General features: G+C 41.6%; 1 protein-coding gene across 1 annotated transcript in view; it reads right to left on the bottom strand.

Annotated features, from left to right (window-relative positions):
* Positions 1-926: 926 nt before the first annotated feature.
* LOC309653801 (uncharacterized protein) overlaps positions 927-23884 on the bottom strand; it is a gene marked incomplete at its 5' end in the record, with an annotated part of 35464 nt that continues 12506 nt past the window's right edge. Inside the window, one exon of the mRNA XM_082478597.1 lies at positions 927-1901. Coding sequence (XP_082334723.1) covers positions 1867-1901 — 35 coding nt within the window. The remainder of the gene's footprint in view (positions 1902-23884) is intronic.

Consider the following 23884-nt stretch of genomic DNA (forward strand, 5'->3'; position numbering starts at 1 on the left):
AAAGCCCTCGCACAGAAACAAGGAACCAGCACAGCCAAAAATAAATAAATAAATTAATTAATTAATTTAAAAAAAAATCTTAAAAAAAAAAAACGACACAGGATGGAAAATCGTGTACTGCAGCAGTATTTACAATAGCCAAGACATGGAAGCAAACAAAATGTCCATCAACAGATAAATGGACAAAGAAGAAGAGGTATACATACCGAATGGAATAGTAGCCTCGGGAAAAAAATGAACAATGCCGTTTTCAGGACTACAGATGAGCCTAGAAATAATCATATTAGGTTAAGTAAGTCAAAAGGGAATGACAAATATCCTATGATATCATGTGTACATGTTATCCTAAGATTGCTACCAATGAACATATTTCCACAGAAACAGACACTCACAGACTTATACAACAAACTAATGGTTAGCCAAATGAAAGGTGGGATGATGGATAACTTAAGACTATGGGGCTAACATAGATATATTAATGTATGTTAAATGTATATAAACTTGTAACATATAAACTATATGAATTATATAGTCACCAATATATATAAAATATATAATGACAAAACACCTACCAAATACCAAGGGAGGTCTACTCAACATTCTGTAATAACATACCTGGTAACAGGATCCGAACATGAACAGACATATGTATGAATCATTGAGCTGATTCTGTACAGCCAGACAATCACAACACTCTAATCAAATTTACTCCAATAAGAAATAGAAATTCAATTTAAAAAGCAAACATAACTAAGGAGAAATAAACTTCTGGGGGCTTGTCCCAGCACATTCCACTCTAATCCACAACCTTGGAACACTACCTCCAGGAAGACTCTTTTGCACTAGTAACAAGAGTTGAGAACATAATGATGCTGCCGCCCTGTGGCTGTTTCCCACAACAGCAGCTTTAAACCAAGTGCTAATGTTTCCTTAATAGTCAGAAGGACTGCAGGGCTGTAAATGACACCTGCCCTCAAAAAATGCTCTGCGGTAGGGAATACGCAAGAAAATTCAACACATGACAAATTTTTCAAGAACTCAATAAGAAGAGGGAAGTTGTAGTCACTCTTTAAAAAAAAAGGAAAAGAAAAAAAAGGACATGCCTAAAGCTTAGTGTAAGGAATTATTAGCCATATGCAAATCCAATGTCCAAAAAGGTTTCAGCTCACACCAGTCAAATGACCATCAGCAAAAAGTCTACAAACTATAAATGCTGAAGGGGTTTTAGAGAACTCTGTACCTTCTAGCTGCTGGTGGGATGTAAAGTGGTAACAGCAGTAACAAAAACTGAACGGAGCTGCTTTAAAAGGTAAAAACTGAGCTACCATATGATGCGGCAGGGCACCTTTTGGGCCTATAACCTAAGACCACCAGAATCGGAAAGACGGAGACTGGCAAATGTGCAGTGCAGCAATACTGAAATAGCCAAGACATGGAAGCAAAAAAAAGGTCCATAAACAGATGAATGGACAAAGAAAATGTGGTATATGGACAGAACGGAATAGTAGCTTCGTGAAAACAATGAACAATGCTGTTTTCAGGACTACAGATGAGCCTAGAAATAATCATATTAGGTTAAGTAAGTCAAGAGGGAATGACAAATATCCTATGATATCACGTATACATGTTATCTTAAGATTGTTACCAATGAACACATTTCCACAGAAAAAGACACTCACAGACTTATAAAACAAACTAATGGTTAGCCAAAATGAAAGGTGGGAGGATGGATAAATTAGGACTATGGGGCTAACATACATATACTAATGTATGTTAAATGTATATAAACTATATGAATTATATAGTCACCAATACATATAAAATATATAATGACAAAACACCTACCAAATACCAAGGGAGGTCTACTCAACATTCACTAACAACATACATGGTAACAGGATCTGAAGATGAACAGACATATGTGTGAATCATTGAGCAGATTCTGTACAGCCAGAAAACCACAACACTCTAATCAAATTTAGTACTATAAGAAATAGAAATTAAATTTAAAAAACAAACAGAAGTAAAGAGACATAAACTTCTGGGGACTTGTCTCAGCACATTCCTCTCTAATTGACAGCCTTGGAACACTACCTCCAGGAAGACTCTTTTGCACTAGTAACAAGAGTTGAGAACATAATAATGCTGCCGCCTTGTGGCTGTTCCCCACAACAGCAGCTTTAAACCAAGTGCTAATGGTTGCTTAATAGTCACAAGGACTGCAGGGCTGTAAATGACACCTGTCCTCAAAAAATGCCCTGGTGTCGGGAATAGGTAAGAAAATTCAACACATGACAAATGTTTCAAGAAGTCAATATGAAGAGGGAAGTTGTAGTCACTCTTTAAATAAAAAATGAAAAGAAAAAAAAGGACATGCCTAAAACTCAGTATAAGGAATTATTAGCCACATACAAATCCAACTTCCAAAAAGTTTCAGCTCACACCAGTCAAATGACCATCAGCACAAAGTCTACAAACGATAAATGCTAAAGGGCTTTTAGAGAACTCTGTACCTTCTAGCTGCTGGTGGAATGTAAAGTGGTAACAGCACTAACGAAAACTGAATGGACCTGCTTGAAAAGGTAAAAATTGAGCTACCAGATGATGCGGCAGGGCACCTTTTGGGCCTATAACCTAAGACCACAAGAATCGGAAAGACAGAGGCAGGCAAATGTCTAAGTCTGTATCTGTTACCATGTTACCATGTCTTTAACGAGGAAATGTCAGAACTGACTTATCAAAAAAAAAGTGTTTGTTTGTTTTAATTACAGTCACGGTGAGTAAGACGTAGCTCAGAATAGCTAATGTGACTTAGTGATTCTCTCATCAGGAAATACAGTTTCTACTTCCCTGTTTATTCTCCACATCCTGTAGTAAGCAGAGTTTCAATGAAAGATAAATCTACAGGGCGAAAAGAAAAGAAAACTTACATGTGTTGATAAGATCATTTTGACAGGTTGCACCACGTATGTCAGTGTTTCTGGGGATGGACACAAGCCAGAGCTCCTTACTCTGACATTTTCACTGATGTCATTCCCCTTGATCCTCAATTTGAAAGTGGATAAAAATATTTTCTATGTTTTCTTCTTTAAGGAATTAAATAAAGAATGCTTTCTAGACATGACTCTCTAATGATTTTCAGTCAGTGGTCATCAACGGAGGTAAAGCACAGAATCTCATCACCACAGAAGGGTGACATTCAGTCAGGTAAGAAAATTCTCCCCGAAATCAGAGCTTCATCTTTAACATGAAGTCAAAGGCTTTCACAGGTTCTTCATCACTCTGCACTCAGCCCTACCATATGGGATTGGCTCTGAGAATCTCACATCAGATGACTGACAAACATGGCATAGTACACTGATCTGGTACCAGATCCTACCTCTCTTAATGATCTCCTGCAGGGACATTGGAATATTCTAGGATATTTCCTGGAGCCCTCTACTCTATACAGGTACACTTCCAAGTAGAAACAGAAGCTTTGATTTTCACTGGGACCCCTGCTCTGTCCAACCAACCTCTCTAGAAATATGATGTTCTAATCTCTCCTGATTAGAACATTTCAAGGTCTCTCCCTGTGCTAATTTAGTAAAGAGAAAAGAGAAACAAGAAAGAGCAAACTATGCAGGGAGCAATATATAAGATTCCTTTACTTAATGTATTTACCTGATATACCCAAATATTGAGAAATATAGATTCATTTCATAATGGTCAAGAAAAGAGGAGGAGGAACCTCCATGCCAACAGTATATATAAAATGGAATCAATATTGCATAAGCTCCAGCTTAAGCTTAGCTACGAGGTACTAACTCTTCTCATAAAGAAGCAATAGTTCTCCATCATTTGAAGCACACTGAGGACTCAGACAGCTGGACACTGAGGGTGCAGTCTCCTCACTCGAATTCTGTACCTGCATCACAGAGCCATGAAATATTCCCAAAGAATTATTAAGGATGAGGTGGGGAGCCGAAATAAAAAAGATGAATCCATAGTCTGCCCTACCATCTGTTCTGCTGGATATTACCACCATCTTGGCCCAATATGACATTCCCACTTCTCTCTGGGCCTCCCTACTTTCTACCTCCATCCTCTCATTATATCTTACCTACACTTGGAAACGACTCTAGTTTTTCCACTTATCTTTATCAACAAGTAATCCAAATAGCAACTGTGTATATAAATCCTTAGAAACCTCAGGACTGACTCACTAATACATGACCTTCGAAGTCCACAGTTTTCCTAATTCCCTTTATTATTTTTTTCTAATTTCCATGTACTTACACTCTCAGGACCTCCACTGTTCTCAAGTTCGTCTTCCCTGCAAAATCTGTCAACCTAGACATAGACTTAAGTACCACCATCTAAATATCTCCTAGGGAATCCAGTTTTTAAAAAAGCCTCAGCAAGCCTTATGGACTTTATTAAAGACTCTTTAAGATAACCCATGGGAGATAGCAGTACACCCATAGATATCTATTTAATACACCCTCAGAGTAATTTTTTTTTATAAAGTCTCTTCTGGCCAATGAAGACTCTCAGTTCTTCTTCTTCAACATATGCAGGGTCTCACCCTTCTGATTACTCTCTGCTCTACCCCAGGTCCACTCCCTTTCCTGATATTACATTCTTTCCCAATTGTGTATGTTGGTAAAATCAAATAACATAAAATATAACATGTTAATTATTATAAAGTGCACCATTCAGTGATATTAAATACATTCATATTATTGGGCGATCAACATCACCATTTATCTTTCTAATTCTTTTCTACGTTTTAAAACTGTAACTCTGTATCCTTTCAACATAACTTTCCTTTTTGTTCCATAACCACCTGAAAAGCATCATTACCCTCCCAATTTCTATGGTTTTGACTACACTAAGTACCCCATATAATTGAAATAAGTAGTTGTATTGTTATGACTCACTTAAAGTCACAAAAAATGGCATTTTTGGTAGCTCAATTTCCTCAAGATTCATCCATGTTGTAGCATATTCCTAGATCTTTTCCTTCTTAAGGATGAATAATATTGTGTTATATGGGTATACCACACTTTGCTTATCCAGGAACTGGTGGATGAACACTTAGGTTGCTTTCATATTTTAGCTACTGTGATTATTACTCCTCTAAACACTGGAGTACAAATATTTCTTTAAGACCCTGATTTCAATTCCTTTGGGTATACCTCATAGTAAAATTCTTGGATCATGTAGTAATTCTATTTTTCAATATCTGAAAAATTGCCATACTCTTTTGCAAAGCAGCTGTATCATTCTACATGCCCACTGTCATAGCACAATGGTTCCAACTCCCTCACATCCTCACCAGTACTTGTTTTCTGCTTGTGTATTTGTGTGTGTATGCATGCACACAAATATATAAACATGCATTTAGTGATATGGAGCATCTATTCAAGTGCTTAGTCATTTGTACATCTTTCTGAAGAACCATCTATTCAAGTCTTTTATCCATTTTTGAAACAGGGTGTTTGCTTTTTATTGAGGTATAGGAATTCTCTGTGTATTCTGAATAGAAATCTCTTGTCAGATACATGGCTTTCAAATATTTTCTCCCATCTTGTGGGTTGCCATTTTATTCCGTTTACATTTCTTTGATACACATTTTTTTTAAATTATGTACTGCACATTTTTAATTGTTTTGTTAGCTGTACCTTTGTTGTTCTGTTGTTTCATATTGAGGAAAACACTGCCAAATCCAATGTCATAAAGCCCTTGTCCTGTATCTTCTAATAAGACTTTTTATTTTATTAGGTCTTATAGTTAGTTTCTTGATACGTTTTCATTAATTTTTGCATATGATGTTAGGTATGGGTCCATCTTCCTACTTTTGCATGTTGACAACATGACTTCTCAGCACCATTTGTTGAAAATACTATCCTTTCTACTTTGAAAAGCCTTGGCAACGTGTCAAAAATCATATGGCCATATATCAGGGTTTATTTCTGGGTGTTCTATTCTATTCTATTGGTCTTGAATAAGGGAGAAAATAGTATAACCTATCCAGGTTGATGAAGAACATAAAGAAAGACCAGGACTGAGAATTAGGAGGGCAATATAAAACAGCAGGGAGTAAAAGACAGTGTGAGAGAAGGTCTTGTATTTGCGAGTTCATGGAAATAGGATCATGCTAAAACCACTAAACGCCTGACTTTGAACAATACGGTAAATGTGCTAGCAAGAAACATAACACTTACCCATCTCTGGGAAATATAGTATGGGCATAAAGATAAACTACACACAAATATATTAAACAGGGAAGGGTTTTCATGGTGTGAAAATATTGTGGGATTTGAAATACAATTCACTTCTGTTCTACCATTGTCTCTAAAATTTATGAAAGTGTATATACAAGCAATACCAATTCTAGTAATGTGCTTGACAGGTTTATATATGAACTCCAGCAGACCAGTAAATGTACATTCATACTAGGACTCTTCCCTAAACCAAAAAACAAAACTCAAAAACTGGAAAGACTAGAGTTCACTTTGTCAACACACATACAGATGCAATGATGGTTAACGGTCCAAAAACAGAAAGTGAGCATGGGTGCAAGAGGTTAATCCCCAGGCTGGGGTGGGGTGCAGAGTTTGAGGGTAACACAGGTCGAAAAGGCTTTTGTCCTATCCTTGATTTTTGAGGTATGGAAATTCACCGGCCACTACCTTCATTTCAAACTGAATGAATGCACTATTCAATTTCTTTAAACAGGCGAAGTAAACATGAGTGATAATAAATTTCAAACTGTCGCTAATCAAATAAGATACTAAGAAAAATTAAATAATGTGATTTAAGAAAGAAGTGGACAGATTGTCCAATATGGTAGCATTCAAAGACCCAGAGCTTGATGCCTCTCATGGGGACACCAAAGTCACAACAGTTTACAGAACAGCAATTGATGAAAAAGACCGGGACCTACCGTAAAAGATGTTTTACAGCTAAAGACATAAGGACGGCGCCTCGACAAGACAGGAAGGAAGGGCAAAATCTCAATAGAGTCAAGACCCATACCACCAGGTGGGTGGCCCACAAATGGGAGAATAATTACAATTGCAGAGGTGCTCCCAGGTAGCAAGGGATATGAAGCCAACATCAGGCTCTCAAGCCCAGGGATCCTGTTCTGGAAAGAAGAGTTCCTAGAAAGTTGGGCTTTGAAGACCAGTAGTGCTTATTTTCCAGAGAGCCAGAGGGTTGTGGGAAATAGAGATTCCACTCTTAAAAGATGCTCACAAAATCCCACATGATCCGAGAATCAGAACAGAAGCAGTCAGTCATTTGAAAGGATCCCGGGTCACACCTACCTCCTGATCTTGGAGAGTCTCCCAGAGAGGCAAGAGGCAACTACAGCACAGCCTCAGGGACAGAGACACTGGCAGCAGCCATTCGGGGGAGCTCCTTCTACCTCGTGGACACTGGTACCAGCAAGCATAATTTGAGAATCTTCTCTCTATCTTTTTAGCCTCAGGACCTACCCCTACCCATTTCCACCAAACTAGAGACACAAGTACTAGGATGCTGCAGGCCAAGCAACTAACTGAGCAGGGGCATAGCGCCACCCACCGGCAAACAGGCTGCCTTCAGACCCTCTCAATGCACAGCTGCCCCTGGACATGGGCCCAGCCACCAAAAGCCCCAGGACCAGCCTCCTCAGTGGACAGGCACCAGCCCCAGAGTCCCTGGCCCCTCTGACAAGTGAGTCTACTCTGGACTTGGAGTCAGCCTCACCATTGGCAGGTGATAACTGCACAGGGACTGGATGGAGCTTGGACCTACCCAACAGCAAACCTGCTCTAGCATTGGGATCAGCCTCATACACCAACAGGCACACACCAGCTCCAGGAATACCACAGCCCAGCAGCCTGTGTGACCAGAACACTCACTTGCAGGCCAGAAGCAGCCATGGACTCAGCTGGGTCCTGACCCTGCCCATCAGAATGCCAACACAAGATTAGGGACACCCCAGACCCTGCAGATAGCTGTGTCAGGAACAGTGATCCAACACCAACTCTGCAACTCCTGGGCCCTGCAGCCAGAACTCAGGACCTGTCTCTTCCTCCCAGTAGCCAGCATAGCCCCAGGACCAGTGACTGGGCACTAACCCTGATATCACATGGACTGCAGTTCTACCCATAAGTGAACCAGCACTAGATTTGGTGTCCCCCAGAGTTGTGCAGCCAGCTGCCTTATGATTTAGTCTCACCAAGCAGCACAGACAGCCTCCATACAAGGCAGAGCCTGGCAAACAAGCAGCCTGGGGGCAGCCAAGCCTACCAGACCACCCACAGTAGTCAGCCCACCACAACAGAAGAGCCCAAGCAGCCCACATAGGGGGTACACCTAGAACATATAGTTCTAGTGACCAGGGGACACTGGGTTGCTGGGACACATAGGACCTCTCCTACAAAAGGCCACTTCTCCAAGGTCAGGAAATGTAACGAACCTACTACATACATAGCAATAAAAACAGCAAGTTAAGAAAAATGAGGTGACACAGAAACACGATCCAAATGAAGGAACAAGATAAGAACTCAGAAGAAGATCTAAGTGAAGTGGAGATAGCCAATCTGCTCAAGAAAGAGTTCAAGGTAATGACGGTAAAGATGATCAGAGAACTCAGGAGAAGAATGGACGACCAGAGCAAGAAGTTAGAAGTTTTTTTAAAAAGAGTTAGACCATTAAAGAACAACAAAACAGAGATGACGAATGCAATAACTGAAATGAAAAATACACTAAAAGGAAACTACTGTAGACTAAATGATACAGAGGAATGAATCAGAAAACTGAAGGACAGAGTACTGGCAATCACTGAAGATGAACGGTAAAACAATAGATTAAAATGAAAAGAGGAAAGTTGAACAGACTTGTGAAACAACATCAAGTGTACTAATATTTGCATTATACAGGTCCCAGAAGCAAAAGGGAAGAGAAAGCAGTGTAGAATCTACCTGAAGACATACGAGCTGAAACCTTCCATAACCTGGGAAAGAAAACAGACATCCAAGGCCAGTAAACACAGTAAGGCCAAAACAGGATCAACCCAAAGAGGACCACACCAAGACTCACTGTAATTAAAATGGCAAAAAAAATAAAGATAAAAAGACACTATTAAAAGGAGCAAAGGAAAAGCAACAAGTTACAAACATGGGAACTTGCATAAAGTTATCAGCTGACATTTCAGGATAACCTCTGCATGCCAGAAGGGAGTGGCACGGTATATTTAAAGTCATGGAAGGGAAAAGCCCATAACCAAAAATACTCTACCCAGCAAGGCTCTCCTTCAGACTTGATGGAGAGATCTAAAGTTTTACAGAGAAGCAAAACTAAAAGAGCTCAGCATCGCCAAACCAGCTTTATGAGAAATCTTAAGGGGGCTTTTCTAAGTGAAAAAGAAAAGGCCACGACTGAAACATAAAAATTAGGAAAGGAAATTTACTAAAGGAAAAACCTCATTGCTTAAGGCAAATATTCAACAGAGGTAGTAAATCAACCATGTACACAGCTAATAGGAAGGATGAAAGAAAACAGAAATAAAACCATCTATATTCACAATAAGAAGTTAAGGGACACACAAAACAAGTAGATGTAAAATATAAGGTCAAATTCAGTAACTGTGGGGGAGGAGGGTAACAATGCATGGTTGGTAGTGTCCATGTGAAATTAAGAGCTCAGCAACTTAAATAATCACACACATACACACTCACACAAAACTGAAAGAAATCCAAACATAATATTAAAGATAGTCCTCACGTCACAGATGAAGGGAATAAACGGGGAAGAAAGGAACACTGAAGAAATTAAAGAGGGATTCTAAAAATACCCAAGACAAATGAAAATGAACACACAATGATCCAAAATCTATGGGACACAGCCAACGCAGTTCACGGGGGAAGTTACAGTGATACAAGCTTATTCTTAGGAAACAAGAAAAATATCAAATAAACAACCTAACACTACACCTGAAGGAATTAGAAAAAGAAGAAAAAACAAAACCCAAAGTTGTCAGAAAGAAAAATTAAGAAAACTATACCATATGCAATCACATCGAAAAGAATAAGAGGGCTTCCCTGGTGGCGCAGTGGTTGAGAATCTGCCTGCCAATGCAGGGGACACGGGTTCGAGCCCTGGTCTGGGAAGATCCCACATGCCATGGAGCAACTGGGCCCGTGAGCCACAATTACTGAGCCTGCGCGTCTGGAGCCTGTGCTCCGCAACAAGGGAGGCAGCGATGGTGAGAGGCCCGCGCACCACAATGAAGAGTGGTCCCCATTTGCCGCAACTAGAGAAAGCCCTCGCACAGAAACGAAGACTCAACACAGTCATAAATAAATAAATAAATAAATAAATAAATAAATAAATAAAAGAACGTGAATTTCTTTAAAAAAAGAATAAGATACCTAGGAATAAACACACCTAAGCAGGTAAAAGACATGTGCTCAGGGCTTCCCTGGTGGCGCAGTGGTTAAGAGTCTGCCTGCCAATGCAGGGGACACGGGTTCGAGCCCTGGTCTGGGAAGATCCCACATTCCGCGGAACAGCTGGGCCCGTGAGCCACAACTACTGAGCCTGCGCGTCTGGAGCCTGTGCTCCGCAACAGGAGAGGCCGCAATAGTGAGAGGCCCACGCATCGCGATGAAGAGTGGCCCCCGCTTGCCGCGGCTGGAGAAAGCCCTCGCACAGAAACGAAGACCCAACACAGCCAAAATATAAATAATAAATAAGTAATAAATAAATTAAAGAAATCACTATAAAAAAAAAGACGTGCTCAGAAATCTATCAGCCATTGGTGAAAGAAGTTGAAGGCAACACAAAAAGATGGAAAAACATAGCATGTGCATGGACTGGAAGAATTAATACTCTTAAAATAACCATACTACCAAAGACAGTCTACAGATTTAATGCAATCCCTATCAGAATACCAAAGCATTTGCACAGAACTTGAAAAAGTAATTTTAAAATTTGTATAGAAACACAAAGGCCCCAAATAGCCAAACAATCTTGAGAAAGAACAGAGCTGGAGGCATCACGCACCTTGACTTCAGACTATACTGCAAAGTGACAGTAATCAGAGAGAATCGTACCAGAGCAAAAACAGACACAAAGATCACTGGAAGAGAACAGCGATCCCATAAATAAGCCCACACACTTATATTTAATTGATTTATGACAAAGCAGGCAATATGGAGAAAAAACTGTCTCTTCAATAAGTGGTACTAGGAAAACTGGTCAGCTACATGGAAAAGAATAAAATTAGATTATTTTAGAACACCATATATAAAATAAATGCAAAACTGAATAGACACCTAAATGTAGGACCAGAAACCATAAAACCCCTAAAGGAAAATATAGAACATTCTTCAACATAAATGATAGCAACAGTTTTAGGTTCAATCTACTAAGGCAAATGAAACAAAAGCAAAAATAAACAAATGGGACTTCACTAAACTTAAAAGATTTTGCACAGCAAAGGAAACCAAAGACAAAATGAAAAGACAACCTGCTGAAGGAGAGAAAATATTTGCACATGATAAGAGGTTAACACCAAAAAGATGACTAAGCAAGGGTTCATAGCTAAACTACAGAAAGAGCACATACAACTCAATATCAAAAAAACACCCAAAATCTTTTTTTTTAAAAAATGAGAAGACCTAAATAGACACTTTTCCAAGGAAAATATACAGATAGACAGCCAGAACTCACAAAGATGCTAAACATAGCTAATCGGCAGTAAAATGCAAATCAAAACTATGAGATATATCACCTCAGTCTTGTCAGAATGGCTGTCATCAAAAAGATCACAAATAACAAAGGTTAGTGAGGATGTGGAGAAAGGGAAACTCTTGTACACTCTTGATGTGAATGTGAATTAGTGCAGCTACTGTGGAAAGCAGAATGGAGGTTCCACAAAAAACTAAAAATAGAACTACCATAATATCCAGCAGTTTCACTCTTGGGTATATCAGAAGAAAACAAAAACACTATTTCAAAAAAATAACTGCACCCCAATGTTCAAAACAGTGTTATTTGCCATAGCCAAGATATAGAGTCAAACTAAGTGTTCATCAATAGCTTAGTGGATAAAAAAGATTTTTTATGATGACTTCAGCAAAAAATAAAATTTTGCCATTTGCAATAACATGGATGGACTTGGAGGGTATTATGCTTAGTAAAATAAGCTGCAGAGAAAACAAGCATGGTATGTTATGAGAAAACAAGCATGGTATGTTATCACTTACACATGGCATCTGAAAAATTGAATACAACAACAACAACCAAAAAACAGACTCACAGATTAAAAAACAGACTAGTGGTTACCAGCAGGGAGAGATAGGGTGGAGGAGCAAAATAGTGGTAGGAGATTTTGAGGTACAATCCACTATGTATAAAATCAATAATCTACAGTGGTGTACTGTATAGCATGGGGAATATAGCCACTCTTTTATAATAACTATAAATGGAGAAGAAGCTAAACATTTATGAATCACTGTTGTACCTCTGAAACTAATATAATAATGTAAATTAACTATAGATCAATAAAATATAAAGTAAGAAACAATAAAGGGGAGACAGATTATTAGATAGAAATCAATTAAATAAACACAAGTTTTGGAAATCAGGAATTAAAACACAACATGTAAGACACAACATTGGCATTTAAAGTGTACAATCTATTCATTTAAAAGAAATCATTTAAGTGGTAAAAAATGGTACCCATTCTCACAATTTTGTATATCTAGGATAAATTATTATCTACAAAAATATGTTACAAATATTCACTCAAAAAGAAAGAGAAAATTTGGATAAACCCATTTTAGTATACAAATTTAATATCAAAGTCTCTAGGTAAAATTGATTTGAATAAGTTCTGTTAGCCACTTCTAGTTTCTTTGTGATGTAAAATCTTTTAAAGCATAAAAATCAGCCTTTCTACATTATACCACTAGACATACATGGAAGTTAAAAGAAATGAGAAGACAGAACAATCAACCAGGAAGGTGAATTTACTGAGAAACAGTCATTCGTTCTCCCTCCTCCTTTTCTTTTCCTCCTTTTCCAGGTCTCTTTCGGTTCCAATCAAGAGAAGTCTTGAGAGTTCTGAGAATATTTCTTTGACGGCTTCAAATCACCATACCTACATCCTCTGACACAACTACACACACGGGAACAAAAATAAACCTCTGCTATCTACTCATGTAGGAGGGATTCATGCAAAATTAACTCCTACATGGAGACCAACAGGTGAGTTTTCTACCTGTTCTTTATAATGTCCTTCCATTATAGTAAATCCCACACATTATGAGGCAGAAGTGGTTACGTGAGCTTTTCCTTCAAGTCAAAAATCTTGCATTCATTTCAAGCACCTGGTGATCATAGGGTACAGCCAGGGAAGGTGCCATCCCCCCTGGGGGTGGGGGGTGGCGGTGAATGGGCTCCCACACCCATGCACCTCCTGATGTACAGATTCTGGAGAAAAGAAGGGCGATCATACCGCAGTCAGCCTGTCAGGCTGTCGGGCCACTGGGCGACCGGACCAGCCTGGAAGGGTCCCATCAGCTGCTGAAAGCAAAACTCTGTCCCCCCCCTGTGACGTCAGGCAATTTGGGCCAGAGAGTCAGAGGATAATCAAATCAGAGAGTCAGAGGACAATCAGAGGTAATCAACTCCTCCTCTCTGCTCACCTCCTTGGGGTTACAGCAACCCCATCTCCAAACCCAAATCTGACCCTGGAGTGCCAAACTGGGAGTGGCAGGTGGGCTCTGCCCGTGCTTCAGCGCCCTCTGGAGGTTGTCTGCTCTAAAGGCAACTCTCAGCCCTTCCTTCTCCTTCCCTAGTCATGGGGGCTGCCTTGGTCTCCTGCAGCTGCTGGCCTGATTTCATTCTTCTTTTTTCTCCAATTACAATGAAGTGTCTTACAGAAGTTTGGAATCTCTTGAAGAAGGAAGATCTTTTAGTCAATACACCTTAACTGTGAGAAGTTGGTATCAAGAATGAACCTGAAATACTGTATTTTTCTCCTGATGATTCCAAGGAGAGACAGCACAAGTTTTCTAAATCATAAGAAGAACCAAGGTAAATATGATATTCTGAGCCAGAGATGAAAAAGCAGTTTCTAGCACCCCTTCCTCATGTCATTTAACTGGGATTTAAATCAAACAACTGCCACTGGATTTTAAATCACATGACCCAACTTTAAATCAATCAGCTGCTTCCCTGTAACTCACGTGACTTGGCTTTGAATAGTAAGAAATGCAGAGGTATAAAAAGGATGTTCTGAACAATAAATGGAAAAACAACATTTTAGAAAGTTTTTTTCTTTTCGAATGGACCATTCATTGCCTACAGAATAAAGGATTCTCTTGTGGATTTCTTGAACTGTAAACACATACAATGTCTCCGTTGGCTTGATTGACTTAGATTTGGGTTTTTTTGTTGTTGCTATTGTTAACATATTTCTTGGAGTATAATTACTTTACCTTGTTGTGTTAGCTTCTGCTGTATAACAAAGTGAATCAACTATTCGTATACATATATTCCCATATCCTCTCCCTCTTGTGTCTCCCTCCCACCTTCCCTAACCCACCCCTCTAGGTGGTCACAAAGCACTGAGCTGATCTCCCTGTGCTATATGCAGCTGCTTCCCAATAGCTATCTATTTCACCTTTGGTAGTGTATATATGTCCATGCCACTCCCTCACTTCATCCCAGCTTACCCTTACCCCTCCCTGTGTCCTTAAGTCCATTCTCTACATCTACGTCTTTATTCCTCTGCAGCGACTCCTGCTAGGGATGGATACTTCCTTTTATGCTCAAGGAAATCCCCTAGTTTGAATATGATTTGAGTTTGATCCTGTGAAACCATCAGAACTTCCCACCAGAGATAAATGAGGAGATTCTGGCCTTTATTAGTATGCACGATGAACACGGGTGTCCTGGCTGTACTTGCCAACCCTCCTATTTACCCACCTATTTTTATCCACCTTCCTCCCTGTGAGTACCTTTGACCAACCCTGAGCTCAGACTCCTGACCTATTCCAGTGACTTTGTCAGTCTTTCTTTAAAAATGGACAGGTAATGAAATGAAATTGACCTAGAAGCAGCAGCTCAGTAAGGGAAATAAAATCATCAGAAGTTATCTAATCACAGCCACAGCCATCCAGGGCTCTGTCTTATCTCCTGGGTCATAAGAATGGTACCTTCCTAAACTTGAAGGACATCCCATCAAATAAGCAAAAGTGTTGCTCACCTCTGGCTCTTGGAGGGATTGCTAGGCAATCTACACAGTGTATACTAACTGCAAAACACTGTCATGGTTTTGAAACACCTATGATCCAGGAAAGCTTTTTGGGGTGCATGGGGAAGGTTTCTTTTAGACATCAAGCAAAAAATAAATCACCAAGCTCTTTGAGCACAGGGGTTCTTAAGAGGGCAGTAGAAGGAAGGAATGGGCAGAAAAGATGATCTCCAATGAAGTTAAGGACATTTTTCCAAAAGAGTAGGATTTAGTCTCAGTTTAAGGAGAACACTTTTAAATAGCTGGGACAGCTCCAAACTGCAGTTTAGGGAACGAGTGCTTCAAAAGAACAGTGCTTTAAAAGTCCTGGCAAGGCAGCAAGAGGATGAAGAGTTGGTTTTGCATAGTTTTGAACACAGGAGTAAAGAAGCAGAGGCATCTCTGACTAAAAGGCCCTGAGATCCTATGGCATCAATGCGTCAGTTGCAGGGGCAGGGGTGTGGGGGGCGATATTTCTCTCAATGTCTCCCAGGGCAGCCACCCCTCCCTACCCTAACCCCCAGTCCCTTCACCCTTCCTCCCTCCACTGTTGGGTCCCCAGGGACAGCACTTCTTACGCTGGAGTGCTCAGGCACCATTTCTGCAGTCTGGATTCTTCCTGGAGCCTGGCAAGTTCTGGGACAGGAAGACAGGTCTGCAAGCCCGCTGTGGTGCAGTCGGACCTGGAGGCCTGGAGAGGAACTGGAGCCCTGAAGCCCACCCACGTCCTTGAAGCCGAGGGAGGAACACATCCTCCTAACAGTACTTCTCAGGGGTCAGCATGCTCCCCACCCGATGGTGATCCATACTCACTTGAGGCAGCAAGCACTGCCTCTAACTGGCCCCCTCGATTCCGCCTTAAGGGTCCTCGCACATGTGTGATAGCGCAGGCCCCGGATCTCTTTAGTCAGCTGAGGCCAGTGCTGCCGGGATCCCTCCAGTCCCATCCCCCAGCCCCTCCCTCTCGGACTGTATGTAACAGAAGAAAGAGCACAGAGGAATAGGCTGAATCAAGGGATCTGGGAGCCTGGGTATGAGTTTGAAGACCGAGAACCTAAGGCGCAATTACATATTACTGAAAACTCTTGTGGGGTGTGTGAGGGGAGGTTAGGGGGCTGAGAGGCTGAGTCGACCTGGTGAGTCCAGCCCCAGGACACCACACAGCCCTGCCCCCCTTTCCTTGCCATCAGACAAGGGTGACGCAACTCCAGCTGGGACTCTGCACTTCCCCCTCCCTGATTCTCCAGAAGAGCAGGTGGCCCCCCTCTGAGGGCAGGGGCAAGACCACAGACCAAGTCCCCCTGCACTAAGGCACTACTGGAAGCTCTTCCTGAAAATCAGTCCTGCCTTGGAGCGAACCCGTGTACCGCCAAAGCTGGTCTCGTCCTGCAGCTGAGGGACGCAGGCTTTAAGTCAGCTGCCTTGGCTTTAAATCAATCAGTTCCCCCTTTAAGTCAGGTGACCTGATTTTAAATCCCTGTGTGCCCCTCAAGCCAGCAACTTCAAAAGTTGGGAACTTCACTTTGATCCCAGCACCTCACACACAGCTGAATGCACACTGTAGTCACCCCCAACCCTGGCTTAGAGGCAGGATATAAGGTAAGGGGATGGGCGTGCACACATGGTGATGAGGGTGTACTTCATGTACCAGAAGGGTCCAGGTACTCTGGGCACAGCAAGCAGTGCACGATACAGCAGCTCCCTGGCAAAGCTGGTGATGCACAGGGGGAGCAGGCACACCCAGGCATTCAGAGGTTCCAGGGCGGGAGCTGGGGCACAGCCAGCCGGGAGGGTGTGAAAGCGGAGGATCTGAGCCTTCTGGTGAAAGGCAGACACAGAATATGGATGAGAAACAAAGACCAGATGAAACATGGATTTGAAAAACACACCATGCTCTTGAAATTGGGGTGGGGGGCACCCCAGATTTGAGTCTTCTTACTCCCCAGTAGCTAGTGCTTTGGCATTTGCCCAATTACTTATAAAATGTGACTGATAATATCTAACCCATAGAATACAGCATTTGGAGTGGTTTGCGTGTTTATGTTTCTATAGGGGAATAAACTTTTCTACAAGAAAAATGTATATTTTCTGAAATAAATTAAAACCCCTTTTTAAAAAGTACCGTATCGGACTTCCCTGGTGGCGCAGTGGTTAAGAATCTGCCTGCCAAGGCAGGGGACCTGGGCTCGAGTCCTGGTCAGGGAAGATCCCAAATGCTGCGGAGCAGCTAAGCCCATGCGCCACAACTACTGAGCCTGGAGGCCACAACTACTGAAGGCTGCGCGCCTAAAGCTGGTGCTCCACAACAAGCGCAACAAGAGAATCCACCGCAATGAGAAGCCCACGCACCGCAACAAACAATAACCCCCGCTCCCTGCAACTAGAGAAAGCCCACACGCAGCAACGAAGACCAAACGCAGCCAAAAATAATTAAATTAATTTTTTTTAAAACTACTATATCCTTCTATACATCTTCTTGGGGAAGAACAGAGGGAAGGAGTGGGAGAGTGAGAAAGACCAATACTTAGTGCACATCCCTGATGCAGGTGCTCTGCTGGCTCAGATAGTTTTATCCCCACTTTACAAAGGAGGAAGTAAGCTCAGAGAGGTTTAGTAATTTTCCCAAAGCCAAACAGCTATTGAGTGGCAGAACCAGGATCTGAACCAAATCTGTAACCTTCAAAGCCTAAGCCCTCATCACACCAAAACTCAATTAATATTTACATTTATCGAATTACATTGCAACCTGGGGAGTTCTTGGCACAGTCCTGAATAAGAGTGAGAAAGAAAGAAATAGCGTTGTTCATCCAGTCAACCAAATTTTTTTTTTAATGCTATTCTTGTCTGCTTACATTCTTTTTATTTATGTATGTATGTATGTATGTATGGCTGTGTTGGGTCTTCGTTTCTGTGCGAGGGCTTTCTCTAGTTGTGGCAAGCGGGGGCCACTCTTCATCGCGGTGCACGGGCCTCTCACTATCGTGGCCTCTCGTTGCCAAGCACAGGCTCCAGACACGCAGGCTCAGTAATTGTGGCTCACAGGCCGAGTTGCTCTGCGGCATGTGGGATCTTCCCAGACCAGGGCTCGAACCCGCGTCCCCTGCATTGGCAGGCAGATTCTCAACCACCGCACCACCAGGGAAGCCCAACCAAAATTTTTGAAGCAGCTGCTAGATGCCTGGCCCTGTTTGGAGTTCAGCAGTGATCAAGACAGGAAGAGTCCTACTTTCATGAACCATGTAGTGGGGAGGAGAGAGAGGTGCAACTTGGGTGAGGGATTTCACCTTGCTGGGCCTCTGTTTTCTCATCTGGAAAATGGGATGGGTGTTTCTCATTTTCTGGGATTGTCCACCCCTCACATTCTCTGATTCCATAAGAAGCATTTGTTTTCCTGTTTTTTAAAATTCAATCAGGCCATGAGCTGTGATGAATGTCGTTAGCTGCTCCCCAAATCACTCTATTTCCACCCATTTCCTGTGATCAGGTCTATCCCCCAACATGACTCAAAATCAATCAAGTCACAGAAGCTAAGGGGCAACCAGCAGAAGAATTCCAACCCTGGCTTCTCAGGAGCTCTGCGGTCTACCTGGCCAGGTAAACTTCACGCACCTGGCACAAGGTGGCCATCCCTGGTTTCACATCAACATGATCTCAGGCACAAACCTCCTTGTTTTTCCATCTTTTCTTTAAGTTACTTGCTGAAACAACTGCACAAATATGAAAAAGATATAAAAATCAGGCATCCTCTGCCCTCACTGCCTACTAATAAATGATTTTCTGCCACTTTAATGATAAAGATACAATATTTCAGCATTCCGCTGCCCTTATTATTTTTCATTTTGTTGATATTTCTACTGAATACATCTTTCAATATTTTAACAATGGAACATATATTTAGGTTGTTCCACACACAGCCTTTGGTGGTAAGGGTTTTGTTGTTATATTTCTATTATGTTTCCTTTAAAAATAATTATCCTGTTTAAATGGATTATGTCAACTTTATAGGCATTTTTTATATGATACTGATGAAATTAATACATAGAGGGCAGTAGTACAAATTGATTGGAATTGAGAGTCTCTATTAGCACAGTTAAATATAAATATTATATATATATATATATATATATATATATATATATATATATATATATATATATATATGCCAAATTACATGCTGAGTGAGATTCTCCTACTCTTTTTCACTCTCTGCCCCTCAAGCCTGTAAGAAATGGAATATTTCTTGCCATATCAGTAAAAAAAGGATGTCACAGACATCAGCACTTGCAGCCCTCCAGTGTGAGCCAGCAGGCCCTGAGGAACTCAGGATATGCAAATACAGAATGCTGGCCCCAGCGAGCTGAGGTGCATATCAAAGGAATGATTTCAGTGAGCCCAGACGCTTGCATCTTCCCATACAAAGAAAAGCGCTACATTCCTCACCTTGGGAGAGCTGGTTTTCCTTAGTTAACAATCACCTTTTGATGTTCCCCATTACCTGCGCCATTCCCCTCCCCTGTCCCCTCCCCCCAGTACTTTAGCTCAGGGAGGAAGGAGCGCAGAGAGACTCGGCTGAACAAGGGACCTCCGAGCCTGGGGATGCGTTTTCAGCTGCTTTCCCCGCAGTCAGGAGGAGGGGCGCTGACGCTCCCACCGGACCCTGCGCCTCCCTTTCCCCGTTTCCCCTCAGGACGCTCAGGCCGACCCACTCCCCACGCCCACCAGGCCCCGCGAGCCAGGCCGAGGGCAGGGGCGAGAGGAGGGACCGAAGTTCCCCGGGACCAGAACGCTGGGGGCCGCTCTTTCTGCACAGCAGCGGCGGGTGGCAGCGAACCCCTGCCCCTCAGAAGCTGGTCTTGCACTGACGCCCGGGCACCAGACCAGGAGGAGGGTTGGCGTCCACTTACCCGGCCCGCGATCCCCAGGACTGTCGCGGCTTTGGCCGCCGGGGCCCCTCCAGAGCCGGCAGCCTCAGTGAGGCCGCCCTCCCTTCGGGCTCCGGGGCACTTCAGTGACGGCGGAGGGAAGAGACCCCGAGCCGGGAGTTCCAGCTCTGCGGAAACGCGGGATCCGTTCTGGGCGAGGAGGTGGGACCGCTCTGCCCCCAGGCCTTCCGGGAGGGAGGGTGGCGCCGGGGGAGAAGCCGCCTGGAGCCTCCAGGAGCCCTTCTGGGGGTCCTGGAGGGGCGGCCCGGCCTGGGGGGCCGGCCCACTGTGGCCGCAGCCCAGGCCTTTTTCCTGGAATCCTACACAAGAAAGAAAGATACACAGTCTATAGTAAATATTCACAAATGATTGTTGCTGCTGTGCTTACTATTCTATTAAAGGTGTAAAATCCATAAAACACTTTAAGTTCAAAGTTAAATATGAATTTTTACCTTTCTAATTATGTCTCTGCTATTCCCAACTGTGGTTAATGAATCAGAGACTGTGGCATCACTAGTTAAAAATGAGCTTGAGGAAAAAACAGAACTCAGGCCCACCAGACCTACTGAATCACGATCTGCACTTTTAAAATCTCCCCAGTGTACTTGTGTACCCATGAATAGTTGAAAGGTACATTTCTACCTCGACATGTCTTTTCTGTCTGAGAAATACACACATTTTATCCAGTTTGATATAAATAAAACACTCAAAAATGCATATGCCTGTGTTGAAACCATCATTCTATCATTTCTTTTCCAGATAAGTATAGTCTCTACACTGGTTTTGTGGATCACATGCCATACTCTTTTCTTGTAGTTACAAATAAGGTAGAGAAAGTTACTTTGTAAATATATATATATTAGTGGATAATTGAAGACAGTCTTCTATAATTAAAACCAGTTCTCTTAACTTGCTGTTTTCTTCTTGGGTCACATTATGAACTCTTCCCATGGCCACATGGCATGTGTACTTTTAATTTCAGGGACTGCTGCCATTCCAGGATGTGGCCATAGATTTCTCTCAAGAGGAGTGACAATGCCTGGACCAAGATCAATGGGAATTCTACAGGGGTGTGATGTTAGAGAAGTATAGGAACCTGCTCTCCTTGGGTGAGGATACCTTCCTTCCAGAATTCCTTTTCCAACCACAGGGTTTAGAGTCCTTCATTTGTAGAATGTCTCCTGGAATCTTCTGCTTCCTACAATAGGGTTTCAGATTGCAATGTTTCAGGAAAGACTGGGAGTTTGTGGGTATAATTTATCTTATTCTTTTAAAATCGCAGCCTCCCTTTTAATATACTTTGTAACTGCTTGGGATGTGTCTATATGAACTGTGTATTATATGCTTCTGTTATAGTCCTTACAATATTTTTTTGTCTTATTTTCTGTAACAATTTTCCATGGATTCTTTGGGCTTAAGGTATATTAAAAGGGAGACTGCGATTCTGGGACTTCCCTGGTGATGCAGTGGTTAGGATTTCGCCTGCCAATGCAGGGGACCCTGTTCGATCCCCGGTCTGGGAATTTCCCACGTGCCACGGAGCAACTAAGCCAGTGGGCCACAACTACTGAGCCTGCGTGCCACAAGTACTGAAGCCGGTGTGCCTTGAGCCCGTGCGCCATTTATTTTTTGGAGAATAAAACTGCCTCTGAGTGATTAAAATCTAGACCAGCTAGTCAAAATGCTTTATCACCTGTTCTTCTAAACCACTGATCAACGGAACAAGTTTTACTAGGGATAACAGAGTAATTGTATTCTGGAGTTCATATCAGCAATATGTTTTATGACCTTGATGCTGGATCACGACATTTCAATGGTATAACTGCTATTAATTGTCTGTTTGTTCAACGATTAAAGTCTCACGTGATCTGAGTTCAGACTGGAGTCATCCTGGTTGGTTTCTGTCTATTGCAGATTTCTTCCAGTATGAAAGGACAAGAGCAATACGGCTTACTTTACAAAATGTCTTCAAACTAAATGATGATATAATCTACATTCAGTTAATTTATACATACCCTACTGTAGAACAGGGTTTGTTACGGTGGCAGAGCCCGGTAATTAGGTAAAACTGAAACATTTATCTGCAGTGGTTCAAGTTCTCTTCCTAAGAATATATTTATAATCAACATTCTTTCACAAAGTACCCAATTTAATTCACCATAGCATTCCTCATATTAACTAAATGGAGAATCCTAGGCTATATACAAATCCAGAAAGGGCCAAAAGTCATCAGCCCCTATGGATTATTACAACCCATTACTGAGACATTCAAATTATTTATTAAAGAACCACCATGACCATCAACATCATCAATTTATATATTATTGCCCCAATGCTAGCCTTAACCCTGGCTCTCACAACATGAATTCCTCTTCCCATATCTTATCCACTAATTGATATAAATGTAGGCATACTATTTATATTAGCCATATCAAGCCTAGCCATTTATTCCATCCTCTGATCTGGTTGAGCTTCAGATTCAAAATACTCACTCACTGGAGCTCTACGGACAGTAGCACAGACAATCTCATATGAAGTCTTGCTGGCAGTTATTCTATTCTCAGTCCTAATGCTAAATGGATCATTTACACTTTCAACAGTAATTATTACACAAGAACACCTATGACTAATTTTCTCCTGACCCCTACCCAGAATTTGATTATCTCCGCAGTAGCAGAAATCCAATGAAGCCCCACTTGATTTAACAGAAGTAGAATCAAAACCTGTCTATGTCTTCAATGTAGAAAATGTAGCAGGCCCATTCACCCCGTCCTTCCTAGAGAATATGTCAATTTCCTTATAATAAACATTTCCACAACATTCTATTTTTAGGAGCATTCGACAATCCCTACGTGCCAGAATTATATACAGCCCAAGTCATCATTAAAACACATCTAACAATCTCCTTTCGATGAATTCGAGCATCCTACCCACAATTTTGATATGATCAACGTATACATCTCTTATAAAAAATCTTTTTACTACTAACATTAGCCCTATGTATATGAGAGTTTTCACTACCTGTCATCATACCAGGCAACCCACAGCAAACTTAAGAAATATGTTTGACTAAAGAGTTACTTTGATAAAGTAAATGATAGAGGTTTAAATGCGCTTATTCCTGGAATTGAACTTATTTCTAAGAATTTTACATTCTCCATGCTACCACATTACACCACAATGCTATATAGTAAGGTTCTCTAAGAAAGCTTCAAGGCCCATACCCCCAAAATATTGTTGTATATCCTTCCTGTACTAATAAACTCTCATTGTTTTTTACTATCATTCTACTGACCATTATTTCAGGAAATATAATTGTAGTAACAAGCTCACACTGGTTAATGGTATCCCCATTCTAATAAAAAACATGAACCCATAAGCTACAGAAGCATCCAACAAATATTTTCTAAAACAATCCACCACATCAATACTACTTATAATGGCTATTATCATTAATCTAATATACTCTGGTCAAAGAACACAATGGATTACAAAAATCTTTAATCCAGCAGCATCCACTATCATGACAATCGTCCTTGTCACAAAAGTAGGACATTCCCCATTTCACTTCTGAGTGCCCGAAGTAACTCAAGGCATTCCATGAACAGCAGGCCTGATGCTATCAACATGACAAAATTGCACCCCTATCAGTTTTATACCACATGTCACCATCCATCAACCT

The sequence above is a fragment of the Balaenoptera physalus genome (genome assembly GCF_965194825.1).
Source record: "Balaenoptera physalus genome assembly, contig: HAP1_SCAFFOLD_1205, whole genome shotgun sequence".
Taxonomy (NCBI): Eukaryota; Metazoa; Chordata; class Mammalia; order Artiodactyla; family Balaenopteridae; genus Balaenoptera; species Balaenoptera physalus.